Here is a 14,921-nt window from a genome sequence, read left to right as displayed (position 1 = left end):
ATTTTGTATTTTCTTGGAAAATGAAAAACTTAGGGAAATACTCTGGGTGATAGCCTAATTTCTATATTTTTATGCCCTTTTTGGTGCTGGATAGCCATGTGAGTAGTAGCTAATTTTGATCCTGCCTGAGTCAAATAACAAGGCCACATTTTAATAATGACCAACATTTAGTAAGGTTTATTATGTGCCAGGGACAAGCTAAGCATTTTAAATAAATTATTTTCTTCAATATTTCCTGACATACCTACAAGTTAGGCTGTGGGGAAATAGGTTCTACTTACATAAATGGGTTAGAAAAAAAGCTTAGGGCAGAAAGCCGCCACCATGGGGCAAAAGTGCCTGAGGTTAGCTAGCGAGATATTGTATTGGTATCACAAGTAACTTGTTTTATCACCTGCAGGAAATTACTTTCCATCTGATGCCAATATACTATTGCACTTTGATCACAAACTCCACTTGCCTCCCAGACCCTTTGCTTCTTACACATACAAGTTAATGATTATTATCTGATTGTTTTCTCCATGTTCACGTGTGTAAGATATTGTTTTCCTCACATTCACCACGTGGATAATATCTTGTGAGCTCAATAAATAATGGGAACAAAACCCCTGTTTGGCACTCTTGTCTCCTCCCAGGCATTGGCATTCTCATATCCAATTCTGCGCCTGCTCTCTTGCTGGACAAGAGAGAATTCCAGACTGCAACAAGGGTGGACAATAAAATTTCCTTCTCTAGGAATGAAAGCTGAGTCTTAGATGGACCAAATAATTTATCTCAAGTTATAGCACTAGAATACAAGCTATGGCATTCTGACTCCAGAACTCATGTACCTAACTACTGCAAAAGTTCACAGCCTCCTGAAGCTCACACTATTCACTTAATATACCTCCAAATCTAACCCTGGGTTCCCTTTAGCTATTCCTGTCTCCTATGGTCTCTCTCTCATATAACCCTAACATTGCTTCCAAATCCTGGCACCTATTCCTATGATTCTATCCTGCTCTGTGGTTTATTCTCTCACAGATTTATATGCAGTTTTACCTCACCCATGCAGCCACTTCAACAAGGCTAGAATTGATTCTGAATTCCTTTATTTCTTTGAGCTCTTGAAGTTTTCACCTTATCAATTCCCAATACCATATACATCTGCGATGGACCAAATGTGTCTTCTCCCTACCCCAAATTCATATGTTCAAGCTCTATCCACCATGTGACTGTATTTGGAGAAAGTATCTTTAGAAAGTAAAGTTAAAAGAGGTCATAAGGGTAGGACCCTGATCCAATTGAACTGTGTCTTATAAAAAGAGGAAGATCTCTCTTTCACACTCACCACCTCTTAGAACATGCATAGACAAAAGGACAGAGGTAGAAGGCTGCTCTATACAAGGCAAGAAAAAAAAAACCCTCATAAAAAAACAAACCCTACCAGATCTTGATCTGGGACTCTCAGCCTCCAGAACTGTGAGAGATAAATTTCTGTTGCGTAAGCTTATAGTATTTTGTTGTGGCAGCCTGAGTAGGCTACAAGCAGCATCCTATCATCCTCTTCCTGAATTTCCACTCCAAATGCTTCTGAAAAAAAAAAAAAGGATAAAGTGGTTTGCTTCTCTAGAGAAAGCATTATATGATTGAAAGAACTCTAAATTTAGAACCACAAGATCAGATTTCAAGTGAAGAAATTTTAAAAAAATGTAGCAAAAATATAAAGTATTAGTTTTAATGCCAGATAATGACAATTGACCTCTTACTGATACTTTTATTAGCTGTCTTCCTAATAGGGTTATCAACAAACTTCAGCCATGTGCTCATAGTCTCACTGTTAGTTATGTGACTTTGCCCTTATCTTGAACATTGAGGCACTCTCACTATAGCTGTCTCAACTTCTGTCACTTCCACTACAATATTATCAGCTGTTTTTTGTTGTTTTTTTTTTAATCCCACTCTCTCCTTTGTTGTTACATCAGAAGAATGATCTTCCTTTGCTTTGTTCAGAGTAACATCTCTATATGGAAACTTGATCTCTCCAATCATCCTTTACATTCTCTGAGAATGTTATCAGTTATTACCTTTCTCTTCAAACATGTTTGTGTCTTCTGCACTCAACAACAAAGTAGCCCTTGACCTTGAGCACTTCTCAAGACACTCTCCCATTCTTTCCTTGCACTGACAAAATTCCAAAAACCTTCTGAGCCACACCATCCATAATGCACTTAATACATAGTCTGTGATCCATCCAAATTATGGCTTTGATCCTGCGTGCTTCCATTTTAATGCTTTGTTTGGAACGACATGCAGCCCTGATCTCTGCTTATCAATTTTTCAAGTTTTACCGAACATGTCACCTCCTCTGTGAAACACTCCCTTAAGTAATTTCTTCTGAACCTCCAAAGAATGTATTCTGTACTTTTTGACAGCCAATTTGTATTCACCGTGGTATCATTATTTGTGTTCCTTTAGTATGTTGTAAACTCCCTAAGCTCTCAACTTAAGATAGAGTCATCATTTAGTCAATGTCCAATAAATACATTAATAACCAAACTGATTTCAAACTGAATCATCAAGATGTTAACTGAACTGAGACAAGTACAGGGCTTGGATATTTTGAAGAAAGATCAAACTTCAACTTGAATAGAGTAAAGAGAACTTTGGCCTATCTGGGTCTACACCATACAAAAAGCCTTGTATCCATTATCTGTCTTCATTGAAACAAGTAGCAACAGCCAATAGTAGATTGGGTGGCACAGAAGTGTTAAGTGTTGGTTCAATTATCAAAAGAATAAATGCTTAGAGTACTTCTTGCATTATATATTAAATAGTGATATTTAGAAAGTTTATGGTGGGAAAGCCAATATAGAGTTTTGAAAGGGTGTCTAAGGCAATGACAACTCTGTATTTGGGAGGGATAGAAGACTGTCCTTTGAGGTACAGAACAGGTTACCATTTGAATCTTTCTTATGCTCCCTATCTGGAAGGAGCTGAAGTAATGGGTTTTGTAGGGGTATGAACATTTCTGTTGGAATACTCAAGATGAGCTCAAAGAATCAATGTGATTTCAGTTATAGGGTAATGAAAACAATTATGATTTTAAGTGAAAGAGTATGATTGCTCTGAGGCTCTCTAATATGTATCCATTCTAAACTTTTAGAAGGAATTTTGCCTTATTTTTTCCTAGGATAATACCAGATGATTAAAACAGCAATATTAGCCATCATTGTTTGAGGGCTATGGGCCTGGCACTGTGCTTATAACCAGGCACTTACATTCACATCAGCTCATTTAAGTACAGAACAGCACTAAGAGGAGGACAGTATCATTCCAATTTCACAGATGAAGCTAGAGTCACTGCACACCTTACTCAAAGTTTCACAGCTAGTGAAGGACAGACCCAAGATTCAGAGCCAAGATCTGAACTAAGCTTTTCTGATTCCAAAGCCTACTGCCAAAGTTAAGCACATTTAAAAGAGATGGTGTTAATCTCAACACTTTCTCATGGAAAGACAGTGAAAAAGTACTTCTGTCGGTGAATTTTAACCAATGTCACTTAGATCTTGATAAATATATCATATTAACCATTATTTGGAAATTTCTCTGGCAAATTTTCTCAAATCTAGACTCCCTTTACATACACAACCCAACTTCTGACCACTTGCTTAAAATGTGCTGTCAGAAAAAATGAATGCTACCATATTTCAACGTCACATATTTACTCATTGCAATCATGTTTGCAATAAAAGCATATGACTAGAAAAAGACTAGGTTTGTGTGTTGTAGGTAGCAAACCCTAGTCATGATGTGGCAACATTGTTTGACGACAACTAAATAAATCTTGTTATTAGTGTAGAATTTAGGGCAGGATTTCTAATTCTGAAAGACAGCTACCATTATCAGAATAGCACAGGACTCGAAGTAAAGGAGTGTAACTTTGTTGAGCCCCTACTCTGTATCAGTCACAATTAAAACACCTTATTATTTCATTTTTCCGCAAAGTACATTGCAAGGCAAGGTCATTGAGATGTCACATTTTTCAGGTGAAGAAGCCAAATTTCAGAGAGACTGTGAAATTTTCCTATATATAGTGAGTAGTCTAGCTGGGGTTCCAACTCAACCCTCTCTGGTCTCAATGCCTGTACCTGTTCCATGGCATTCCCCCTAACCTCCATGTCAATAAGGCCTAACTTTTAACATGACTAGAAGTGTATTTGCCAAGTTGTCATTAAGTTCTTTGTGTCTTTTTCTTTTCATCTTAAAATGAGGAAAATACTGTCTACCACTTGGGGATTAAACACATTACACAGATCTGAAACATTTGACACAGTACCTGGAACACTATGGAAACTATAGAAATAAATGATTGATTTAACTTATATAAATTATCTGAAAGAGAAAGGAAGAAAGGAACTTTCCATAGTTTGACATCATTGAGCTCATTTTTTCCCATTCCTGTTGAGAATCAATAGCATAACCATTCAATGTAATGTGAAGGAACAAGGTTAACTAAATTTGCTTTTCTCTTTAAAAACTGGTAACCGATATATGGATAGAGCATACCAGTTGAGTTAGCCCACATTTCAGGATCATGGTGAAATATGTGAAGTATCATGATGGATTGTCCAATTGGCAAAGTAAGCGTGTGCTTAGGGAACCAGCAAATCAAGGACACCTGAGATATGAGAAAAGTTCCAGCTATGATGAATGTTTGCAGAATTTTATAATCTGAAAATCTAAAACGAAGCTGTTAAAATTTAAGCACTCATTTATATTTTGCTTTTGGATTTAGTTTTTGTAAAAAACATTTCAATATGCCAGGAGACTTGGAGAGAAGTCATCTAAAGCTTTCCAGGGCTTAAGGCATTATATAAACAAGGTTCTGGAAAACTATTCAGTTTGTTGATTTGCAGAAAATACTTTAAAGCTACCAAACATTTAAAAATATATATATAGTATCTAATCATCTTTCCCAGAATACAATGCTTCTATCTTCTTACCTGTTCAGAAGGGTTTTCCCTCCTGCTTACCCTATCATAGCAATCTAAATAATAATGTCTCAGTTGACAGACATAGTTGTTTAGCCCATAAATATGCCAGTTTTGATAAATTTATATAAGTAATTAGTAACTAGTTAGAATATTTTATTTCACATGGTCCTAGCTTACCCGGCTTTTATAAGATATGACACATTTAGCCCCAGTGCAAGATCTTTTACAAAATGTTTAGAAAATAAAAATGCCATCATCATACAAGGTTTTGGGAAGAACATTTTATTGCTAAGCATATCCTTGAACGAAAATGCAAATATGAACTAAAAGAGAAAGGAAAAAGAAAAAGCAGTAACTTCACAACGTCATAAAATAAATTCCTTAAGAGTCTGCTCATAAAACAACAGGAATATGATAGAAGCTCACATACAGAATGCACATGTTCCCATAAAATTGTCCAAATAGAAACTTACACTAAAAGGAATATAACAAATGTATTTTTACTCAAATAAAAAAAAATGTAAAGAAAGAAAGCAGGAAATCAGTTCACAAGACCTCAAGACTCCAAAAACAGCAATCTTTTACAGACATCGAGATATAATCAACTTCATATAGGTTGGGCCATTTAAGTTATCTAAAATCGTGCTTTGATATCTCTTTATAATCCTGTCATTTTTAACGACAACAAAAAAATCCAAAACTCTTAACACATTGAAATATCAGATAATGAGGAACACCTCTTTCCATACACATTAGTAAAGGCTACCATTGTTTAGATTGCGCTTTTTGCCCCGTGTCTTTAAGGTATTTTTCAAAGTCAAATATTCATGCAACTTACAAAGACCAGCAAGAGTAGATTTCTAAATCTAAACAGCTGATTGATTTTCATCTGTACAAAAGAAATTGTATATATCCTACCCTCCAGAAGACGTACTTCATTTTTGTGTGAATATTTGTCTTGCTTTGTCTCTTGCTTTTTGGATAGCTATGGCCACACAACCAGTTTATTGTTTTTCTGTACATTGTTTCCTCTTTTCAAAAAGAAAGACATACAACTGGAATATAAACCAAACGAAATAAACAAATAGAAAGGAAAGAACAGTTCTTAAAGCAGTATGTACATAGGTGGCTAAGGAATTATACCAGCAAAAATGTAGTAAAATATGTAAACAAAATCTGAGAAGATTGTTTATTCTCTTTGACACAGTTAACTGTGACAAAACTAAAACTCACACTTTCTTCACATTTTAAGGTTTACTTTTTGTTGTTTTGTTATTTTCTTTTAAAACAACATTCTCATTCCACTTCAAGACTTTAACAGTTTTCCTGTTTCAGTCATCCCATCAAACATACCATGATAAATATATCTGTATATATATTTATTTATATATATATTATACTATTAAATTCCTTTTTTTGTGTGTCACAGCAGCTTTGTTCATTTATTATTTATTTATTTGTTTTTAGAAAAGATGGGTGAAGGGAGATGTGAGCAAATGGAAGGACAGAGTTATCTGTAAGTGTCAGGCTACAAAATTAAACCACTATGAAAAACATCATGTTGGGGGTGGGGGAAGAACTATGTATTTTGCACTCTGTCATGCCATGTTTGGCTTGTGTGACCTTTTGTTGTTCCATCACACATTGAACTCCCCTATTGTCTGCTTTGATTCTTTAACAGACGATTAGTATTGTCTCATCTTTTTATATTTGCATGCATTTCAATCAGTCGCAGATCCAGCCCACCCCCTCTTCACCTTCCCTAGGAAAGGCTCTGTGTTAGTTTGTGGGGCTTTCTCCTTTACCACAATTTGGCTGGGCTAATGAACAGGAACAATATTGTTAAGTAAAGCCAATAGCTCTAATAAAACCAGCCCTAACCCCATCTATTCAGGGTTTGGGTGGCAAATTCTGCAATTAGATCCTGAGGGACCAGCTTTTCAAATCAATACTATCATCCATCATGTGATTTTGCTATGTGTTTCAGCAAAGCATCGTATAGGAAACAAACAACAGATTCTAGAAATACCACAACCTGATATGTAGAGTGAACACCACGGTAGCTTTTGAGTTCATATGGCAATAGTCTCTCTTATTTTTGTTTTCTGAGTTTTTTGTTTGTTTTTTCTTCTTATGTCCATTCTCAAAAAATAAACAAAAACCCAAAAGCCATTTTTTCCCCTCAGATCTTGAAAAGTTACACGTACACTGGCCAAAACCAGATAAGGGTGGGTTTTTTTGTTTGTTTGCTTTTGTTTTTCATTTTTTTTCATTTTTTTTGTTTTTGTTTTTTACATAATTAAACCAAAAAAAAAAAAAAGAAAAAAGAAAACATTGTTACAGATTGTTACAGTCAAGCTTCACAAACATCATTACAGACTCACTTGGAGTTATGGAACAAGTAAGCCATGAAGTCTTCTACCTTGGGTGAAAAGTCCTCAAGAGAAGGAAGCTTCCAAGTCCGCGAAAGTGGGGGAGCCATCTGGTTGCTCCAGAGCGCGAAGTGTGTGCTTTATGATACAGCAGGGCAGAAAGAATGTTCTGTCTCCGAGCGATGACTGAATCAAAGCAGCCATGGCTGAACGTTTTAGGTACATCTTTGTGTGTGTCCTTTTAAAAATGGTTTTCCCCACCATGGTCATGGTACACCCCATCTCATAGTTGTAACAGTTCTGACATCTGTGAAACCTCGTTTTCCAAGTATTTATAGATTTCTATAGAAATAATTCTGTGTCATAAATTCACGTAATGATTGGCGGTGTCGTTTTTACACATAATACTCCTTGTCCTTGTTTTTCTGTTTCTTGTGGCCGCTCTTCGAGCTCTGCTGCTTCTCCTTGATGAGCGTGCCGTTGCTCTGGGCCGAGTTGCTGATGTAGTTCCGCGTCTCGTCCACTTGATAGGACCCCTCGTCCCTGTTCCTGTACTTGTACATGGCGTACAGGAGGATCAAGATGCAGAGGGCGGCAGCAGCCACAATGCCGACGACCATCCCTGTTGTACTGCTCGACTCCCGGATCACCTCTGAGGCCCCCGGAACCCGTCTGACTCCCGGCTCCGTGGGGTTTGCTGTGGGCACATTACGGAACATGGGGGAAGTAATTAGTGGGCTCTTCAGTTTGGTGCTGTCTAGCTCATAGGCAGTGGGCAACGGAAGCAAGACTATATCAGGCTGGGGTTTGAGATCACGGTTATTCATTTTGCCAGCTGGCAATTTGGGCACCATCCCAGACGAGGAGGAAGCTGTGAAGCGGATCAGCTCAGGGGACAAAGATGTGGTAGTAGTCCTACTAGTTTCGGAGACTTTGTTAGGTCTAAAGTCCTTGGATTCCCACTTGGGCGCATGTGCTTTGTAGCCACCTTCGAAGATTGAAGTGGAAAGACTCTTATCTGTTACCAAGGAGAAGGTGGTGTAAAAATCTTCATCATCAGTAGGGGGCAGGTTAGAGTCAAAGGTTTCCCCTGAGCCATACCCAGATATCACCAAGCCATCATCATCACAACCATCGCTGCCTTGGTCCGACAAGCAAGGTAACCCCGCCTCAGAGGTCATGGACAGGGAATCTTTGGTGGTCTCAATAATGGTGAGGAGGGGGCGAAAGGTAGGGGGGAGTGTAATGGAAGGTGCACGAGTAGCAATAGGAGGGGTAGCTAAAGGGTCTTCTACAAGAAGAGGGATAACTAATTCACCTCCTGGGATTGAAAAGAAAAAGAAAAACATAATTAGTATATTTGTAGATACGATCCATAGTCATTCTCAGCGACTGTTTTTGATTGATTAGGTATCATAGATTATCATAGAATGACCTATGTCCACACATGGATCCTTTCTTATTGTAGGCTAACCATTCTAAGCTGATTTAGAGCCCATTATATGCCTCTTGCCACTGAAGTCTGAAATTCTTAGGTTTTTAAGATACTCTCAAGTAATTATTTAGATAGAATTCAAATACGCTGATTCCAGGATCTGCTTACAGGATAATGGCATTCAATCATTCTATTGCAAAAACTGACAGGCTAGCAAAACTGTGTGTGTGTGTGTGTGTGTGTGTGTGTGTATACGTGCGTACATGCACATGCATGTGACTAATTTATGGACCCTAGCATTTCTTTGTTCTCTTTTTGGGTTTCTATGTATTTGCTCCCATGAGGATGAGTATGACATATTCTCCAGGTCCCAGAGATCAAGATCAAGGAATGTAAAAGACCTTGTCTTTAGTATTTTAAGCTACTACCTTTTATTTAACATTTATCAAATTAAGTGTACATTTACTATATGCTAAGTAAAGGGAACTCATAAGAGGTTAAAATGTTCATCTAACAAACTCATTCTATCTTTTCCAGAAATTGCCCTATTAAATGACAACTCACCTTGCCTTGGTCTCACATTATGTTTATGCATTGCTTTTATGCTATATGCAATATATGCTGAGCTCAACACTAGATTTTTTAAATACCCCGACTAGATACCCATGATTTACTGGAAATTTAGATTCAGAGATGTAGAGATAGCAAAGTGAGTTTTTAAAATCAGTGATTCTTATCCAAAATGGGAAAAATAAATTGGTTTACCCACAGACCCTAGTTATTGCATTTATAAACATGTGGACTAGGTCAGGAAAGACAGTGCAGAATAGTTCACTAAATCAGAGTGCCTTCAAATCATGGGGACCACAAATATTCTGTGGTGCTTACTCAATTGTAGGGCCAAGTTTATTACTCATGTATGTAAGAAAGATAATCAAGGTCTTCTGTGTCTCTTTACAATGTTATTTTTCAAACAGAGAAAGAATCTCCAGAAGTTACAGTTCATGTCTCCTCATTGAATTTATTTCCAAAATGTATTGTTGTTTTAAAAAAAACACTAGCCGGGAGGGCATGATGTTTCCCTGTTTCGGTTAGACAGTTGAGTCGCTAATATGATATTATTGTTGACGGCTTCTTTCTGAGCTGGGTCATTAAGCTCTCAGCCAGGTACAATGTTCTTGTCTGTTCTGCCCTCCATAGCAACTGCCCTGATGGGATGGTTGGTGTGAATGCCTGTTATCAGATGTGACTTTTGCTGAGGTACCCCTTATTGGTGGCAAAGCCAGACATGTGATAATATCACAAGTTCTAAGTGCACAAGTCTTTAGTTTACATGGTCTTCCCAGGTTCTTCCAATAAAGATGGACTCACAAATAAGAACTCTCCTGCTTAGCTTTCCATCCATGTGTCTTTAAACATTTCCCTGTGCCTCAGTTAGAACTGCTGCATGTAAACTGTCCAGATTTCAGGTGTGCTAAAGAGAAGGGCCTTCTGAGAGGAAAGCTATTGCATACCTTCAAAGCACCCGAGAAGAACCATTTGTACCCATTTCAGAAGCTTTACTTCCTCCATATTTAGCCAATAACATTGTGTTATACAGAGAGAAACTGAGGTGGGGGAGGGTGGCAATAATGTACATGATGTGTATTATTTGGAAGGGATAATCATCTCTGTCCTACCTGATGATGTTACCATACGTAGCAAAATAAAACAACCTTTTTGAGAATGTCAGGATGATGTTTTGGGTTATGCTCTAACCCCAAACTTCTCTTCCAGTGCTTGGTGTTTCAAACTATTGAGTAAAATGATCTTTGCAGATTTGTCATCAGACTTGCTTTACTGGACCAGCATGCCTTTTTTTTTTTTTTTTTTTTACATTGTGAATATATATAATTCATATATCTTGCAACTGATTTAATGCATAATTTACAACTTTTTCTAGGTTTTATAAATGGGATTTGGAGCACAGTTCCCTAAAGGTAAGCCAGTACTAAAACTAACCCTGAGTTTCTCTCCTTATTCTTCTAGTAGGGTGGGGGTGGCAAGTGTTATATTTAAGGTGACCCATGGAAGAAGGCAGTGTGTAAGTAGAAAAGAGAAGGCAATGAGAAGAGAGATGAGATAGCCCATGCAATCTGTTTGAAGGTTCCCTAGAGATTACTCAGGGATGATTTTACTTTCCTTCAGAGAACAAGACAGGATTTTTTACCCATCCCACCTAGAACAAAGGTTTAGCACATGTGCTCTTTCCTGGCACAAATACTGACAGTATTTGTTCCTTAGGGAAATGATAAAAAATCCACTCCACATATATTAAGCAGAGAGGAAACTGGGATAAAGGATCAGGAATAGCCGATGTGTTGAAAGGCAAAAGCCTGGTATGGATAACTTAAATATAAAGGCAAATTGTTAAGTAGTGTGCTGGTGTCCCTTTAAGTGAGATTAAGATTACTGTCTTCATGATTACAGAGTGGCATTCATTTGCAATTTTAGTGTACCATCTGTGACACCCAACTGCAGTCTTAAATTTGCCTCCTTCCCCCCCACCCCTTTTTTTCAATCTAAAGCTTCTGCAGTATCTTTGTTGTAAAAAATCTACAAAATCTACAAATTGCTCACTCTGCAGTTGAATCGCCCCCACTTTCTTTTGCTATTCACTTCTCAATTCAACACCTTTTAATCTTTCTCGTGTTAAAAAAAATAACTGAAAACCATCACTTTCATAAGGAAGTGGAAGGAGAGTCCTAAAGCTCACTGATTTATAAAGAGCTTCTAAAAGGTTGATGAGCCCCTAAGTGAAATGATAAGAGCTTATTTCCACACCAAAAATGTTAGGTATGCTATTTTAGAGTTTAAACAAAAGAATGTGTCCAAATTACTAATCTTCAGTTTTCTTTGCCATTTTGTTATTAATCCCGGCAGCAGTGGTAGAAAATGATAAATGATGCCCCCTGTCAGGGAAATGTGAGCCCCAATTCCAGTGGGAGAATAGTAGAAGCTTTCATAATCCACCCCCTTTCCTGCCCTCTCAAGAAAATCGGAAGAGCGTCTTCAGCTTAAAAGAAAGTCAACTGGGATGCAGGAATTGTTGTTACAAATGGAAATTGGAGTAAAAATAGGTGGAAAATTTCAGAGAATAGTGCAAGGTGCCTGGGACAGGTGTGTGAGGGTGTATAATCTACTTTAATATCAAATTCCATCTTTAAGATTTAGGATGATTATATAGTGTCCTAGGGAATATGAGGGCACACATCCTTTGAGATGAGATGAGGGATGTATTTTTCCATGATTAGATCCTTAACAGAAATAACTTAGACTGTAGGAAGCTATTTAAGATGTTATGTTTGTTTTAATCCAAAGTGATTGTCCTCAGAAATGTTGGAGCAGCTATGTTTTTTTCCCCAATGTCCAAAGACTATGGAGTCAGTGATCTACCAGATGTCTATGCTTATAAAGATTCATTTTCATAGAAGCAGCAAGCCTAAAATCATAAGGGGTTACAGGCAGAGGGACAGACACCCTGTAGGCCATCAACACCCTAATTTCCTGTTCCCTCCCCAGAATTTGTCTTTGGCTTGGAATAAGAACTATCTTTATTCCTTAACCTTAGCATTTTAAATCAGGAATATATACCCGTTTTTGACAGGGTTGTGCTTTTCTTTAAACTAGAGAGATCACTAGGGATATAAAAGGTCTATTTTAGCCCTGAAGGCTGCCCTGCTTTTTTGCTTTATGAGTGTATTTATAGATATATAATTCATGTGTCTAGGGCTGATATCCAGAAAAAGGGGCTCTCTGCCATCGAAAAAGACAGTATATTAAAAATTTAATAGAACGCTTCTGAACTGTGAGAATTTCGCAGGTGATAGTGAATATAGTGGGTCATCTGAAAAAACAAGGGCAGCATGAAATTTCAATGTGGCTCCAACCTTTTCCTCTCTGGAGACATTCAAGTCTGAGAAGTCACAAAAATACCAAAACAATGACACTAAAGAGCCAGACTGAGAGAGGACACCATGCTCCAATTCCTTGAATTTATTTTATTTATATTTAGGTTCTTTACCTCATCTCTTATTTGCATGTTTCTAATTCACTACTGAGATATAGTCATGTAATACGGAAAAATCATCCTTTTCCCCCATAAATTAGTTGTTGAATGACATTCACTTAATTACTTGGTGCCAAAGCATTGTGTACTTGTAGCACATAAAGATCCTGAAGTCTGTAATCATGAACTTCTTCTCCACTTTCAGGAAAAATTGCCATGGACAAACACGGCAAGTACCAGGGGAGAAGGCTCCAGAAAAACTCAAGGGGCTCAAAGGGGCTTAACTTACATTTTAGTAAGACGAGAATCTTGAGGTGGGGCATTTTTCCCCCTAGTTTGTCTGAAATGGATTTGATTCTGAAAGGCTACAGATTCGATTTTTCAACATATGCCCAGGTAAGATGAGACAAAGGCCCTGGATATCATTATACACTGTAAAATAAGGCATGCCAAGTAGAATTTTTCATTTCCTTATTGATTAAGGGCTTTGTCTCTAGAGCCACTCATACTCAGGTTAACATCAGAGCTCTGTGGTTTACTAGCCATGTGAGTTCAGTGAAATTTCTTAAACTCTCTGTAAAATGTAAATAATAACACGCCTATCTCAAACACCAGTGTGAATAATAATGCATGTTAATGTTAATTATATGCATACTAAGTATTTAGCATAGAATCCATTGTTACTTCAAAATGCCAGTTAATAGTATCATTTCTATTAACATTTTGGGCCTATACATCATTGATCACTTTCTTCTGATCATTTTTTTAATGTAGTAGCCTCATGCTAGGGTATAAATATAATAATATAGGATCTAGGTTATTGGGGCTATTTTAAATGCAGCTTTGAAGAATGAACTACTAATTCAAAAAGCTTGTATTTAAAAAAAATGATTAACCCTTTATTAAATTGACCAATGGATAGCTTCCTCAACAAAAATAAATTCTATTAGATAAAATAACACCCCATTTAGGAAGTTCTTAGTTTTAAACCCAAAATATCATCCAGCACATGAAACAATATAAAATCATATAAACTGAGGCAGAGAAAGCCCATTCATTAAAGCTTCTGTGTTAGAAATACATCTATTACCCACCATTCAGTCGGATATTTCTGTAACAGTTTCAGCTAACACTATATCTGAAATTAAAGTGAAACAAGTAATCTGTTTATTTAAAAATGATACAGCCCTTCTTTTTTCTTAAAATGTTTATTTTGAAAGAGAATGAGAGAGTAAGAACATGAGTAGGGGAGGGGTAGAGAGAGAGGGAGAGAGAGACTCCCAAGCAGACAGAGCAGTACAGAGCCCTATGAGGGGTTCAGTCCCACCAAATGAACCTTGGGATCATGACTTGAGCCAAAATTGAGTTGTACAGTTAACCAACAGATCCACCCAAGTGCTTCTGGTATAGCACTCCTTACCTATCCATCTTATCTTTCCCAAATACCTTTAACCTCAGGGGGTATTTTCACCTCTAAGGTCACACAAAATGGCAGTACTTACCTACCTGAAAGATTTCCTAAATAAAACTTTAGATGTTAAAATTATCATGTTTCTTCTTGGTAGGATCTTAGGATCCTTTTAAAGTTTACTTGATTAAATCCAGGAGAGAAATAGCAACTATTAAATGAAAGGGAAAAGAGGAGGGGGAGCAGAGAGAAAGAGAGAGACAGAGAGAGAGAAGTTGGAGGGGAGGGAGAGAAGAGGAAAAGATGCTGGGAGGGAGAGGGAGAGAGAGAGAGGGATAAGGAAGGAGGTAAGAAGAGAAAGAAAGAGGCAGGGAGGGACACAGGGAGGGAAAGGCTGAGGGGGAGAGAAACAGGCTGGGAGGCAGGAAGAGAGGGAGGGAGAGGGGAGGGAGAAGCTGGGAGGGATGCAGGGAGGGAGGAGAGACAGAATTGTGTGCTATCTGTATATGAGTGTTTGTTTTCACCAGTAGTTAATTCTATACATTGAAAGCCATCATTATCACAGGATAATACCCTAGACACCTGGGATTCTTGATGCCTTCATTCTCAATAAAATCAATTTTGGAGTCTGCAGTGATGGTGGTGGCAAAATCCTGGATAACCAAACTCTACTATTGTCACT

The 14,921-nt window shown here is 37.6% G+C and overlaps 1 protein-coding gene across 32 annotated transcripts in view; it reads right to left on the bottom strand.

Moving 5' to 3' along the window:
- Positions 1-5,242: 5,242 nt before the first annotated feature.
- The window catches only part of NRXN3 (neurexin 3), a 1,568,410-nt gene continuing 1,558,731 nt past the window's right edge, over positions 5,243-14,921 (bottom strand). For 12 of the 32 annotated variants that reach the window (XM_043556739.1, XM_043556740.1, XM_043556747.1 and 9 more), the window contains one exon: positions 5,243-8,669. In XM_043556739.1, the coding sequence (XP_043412674.1) occupies positions 7,744-8,669 (926 nt within the window). In that variant the 3' untranslated portion in view covers positions 5,243-7,743. The remainder of the gene's footprint in view (positions 8,670-14,921) is intronic. The other 20 variants (XM_043556756.1, XM_043556757.1, XM_043556760.1 and 17 more) reach the window with 3 other exon arrangements.

The sequence above is a fragment of the Prionailurus bengalensis genome, chromosome B3 (assembly GCF_016509475.1).
Source record: "Prionailurus bengalensis isolate Pbe53 chromosome B3, Fcat_Pben_1.1_paternal_pri, whole genome shotgun sequence".
Classification (NCBI taxonomy): Eukaryota; Metazoa; Chordata; class Mammalia; order Carnivora; family Felidae; genus Prionailurus; species Prionailurus bengalensis.
Note: the sequence above shows the minus strand (reverse complement) of the source record. Positions and strands in the feature narration are given on the sequence as shown.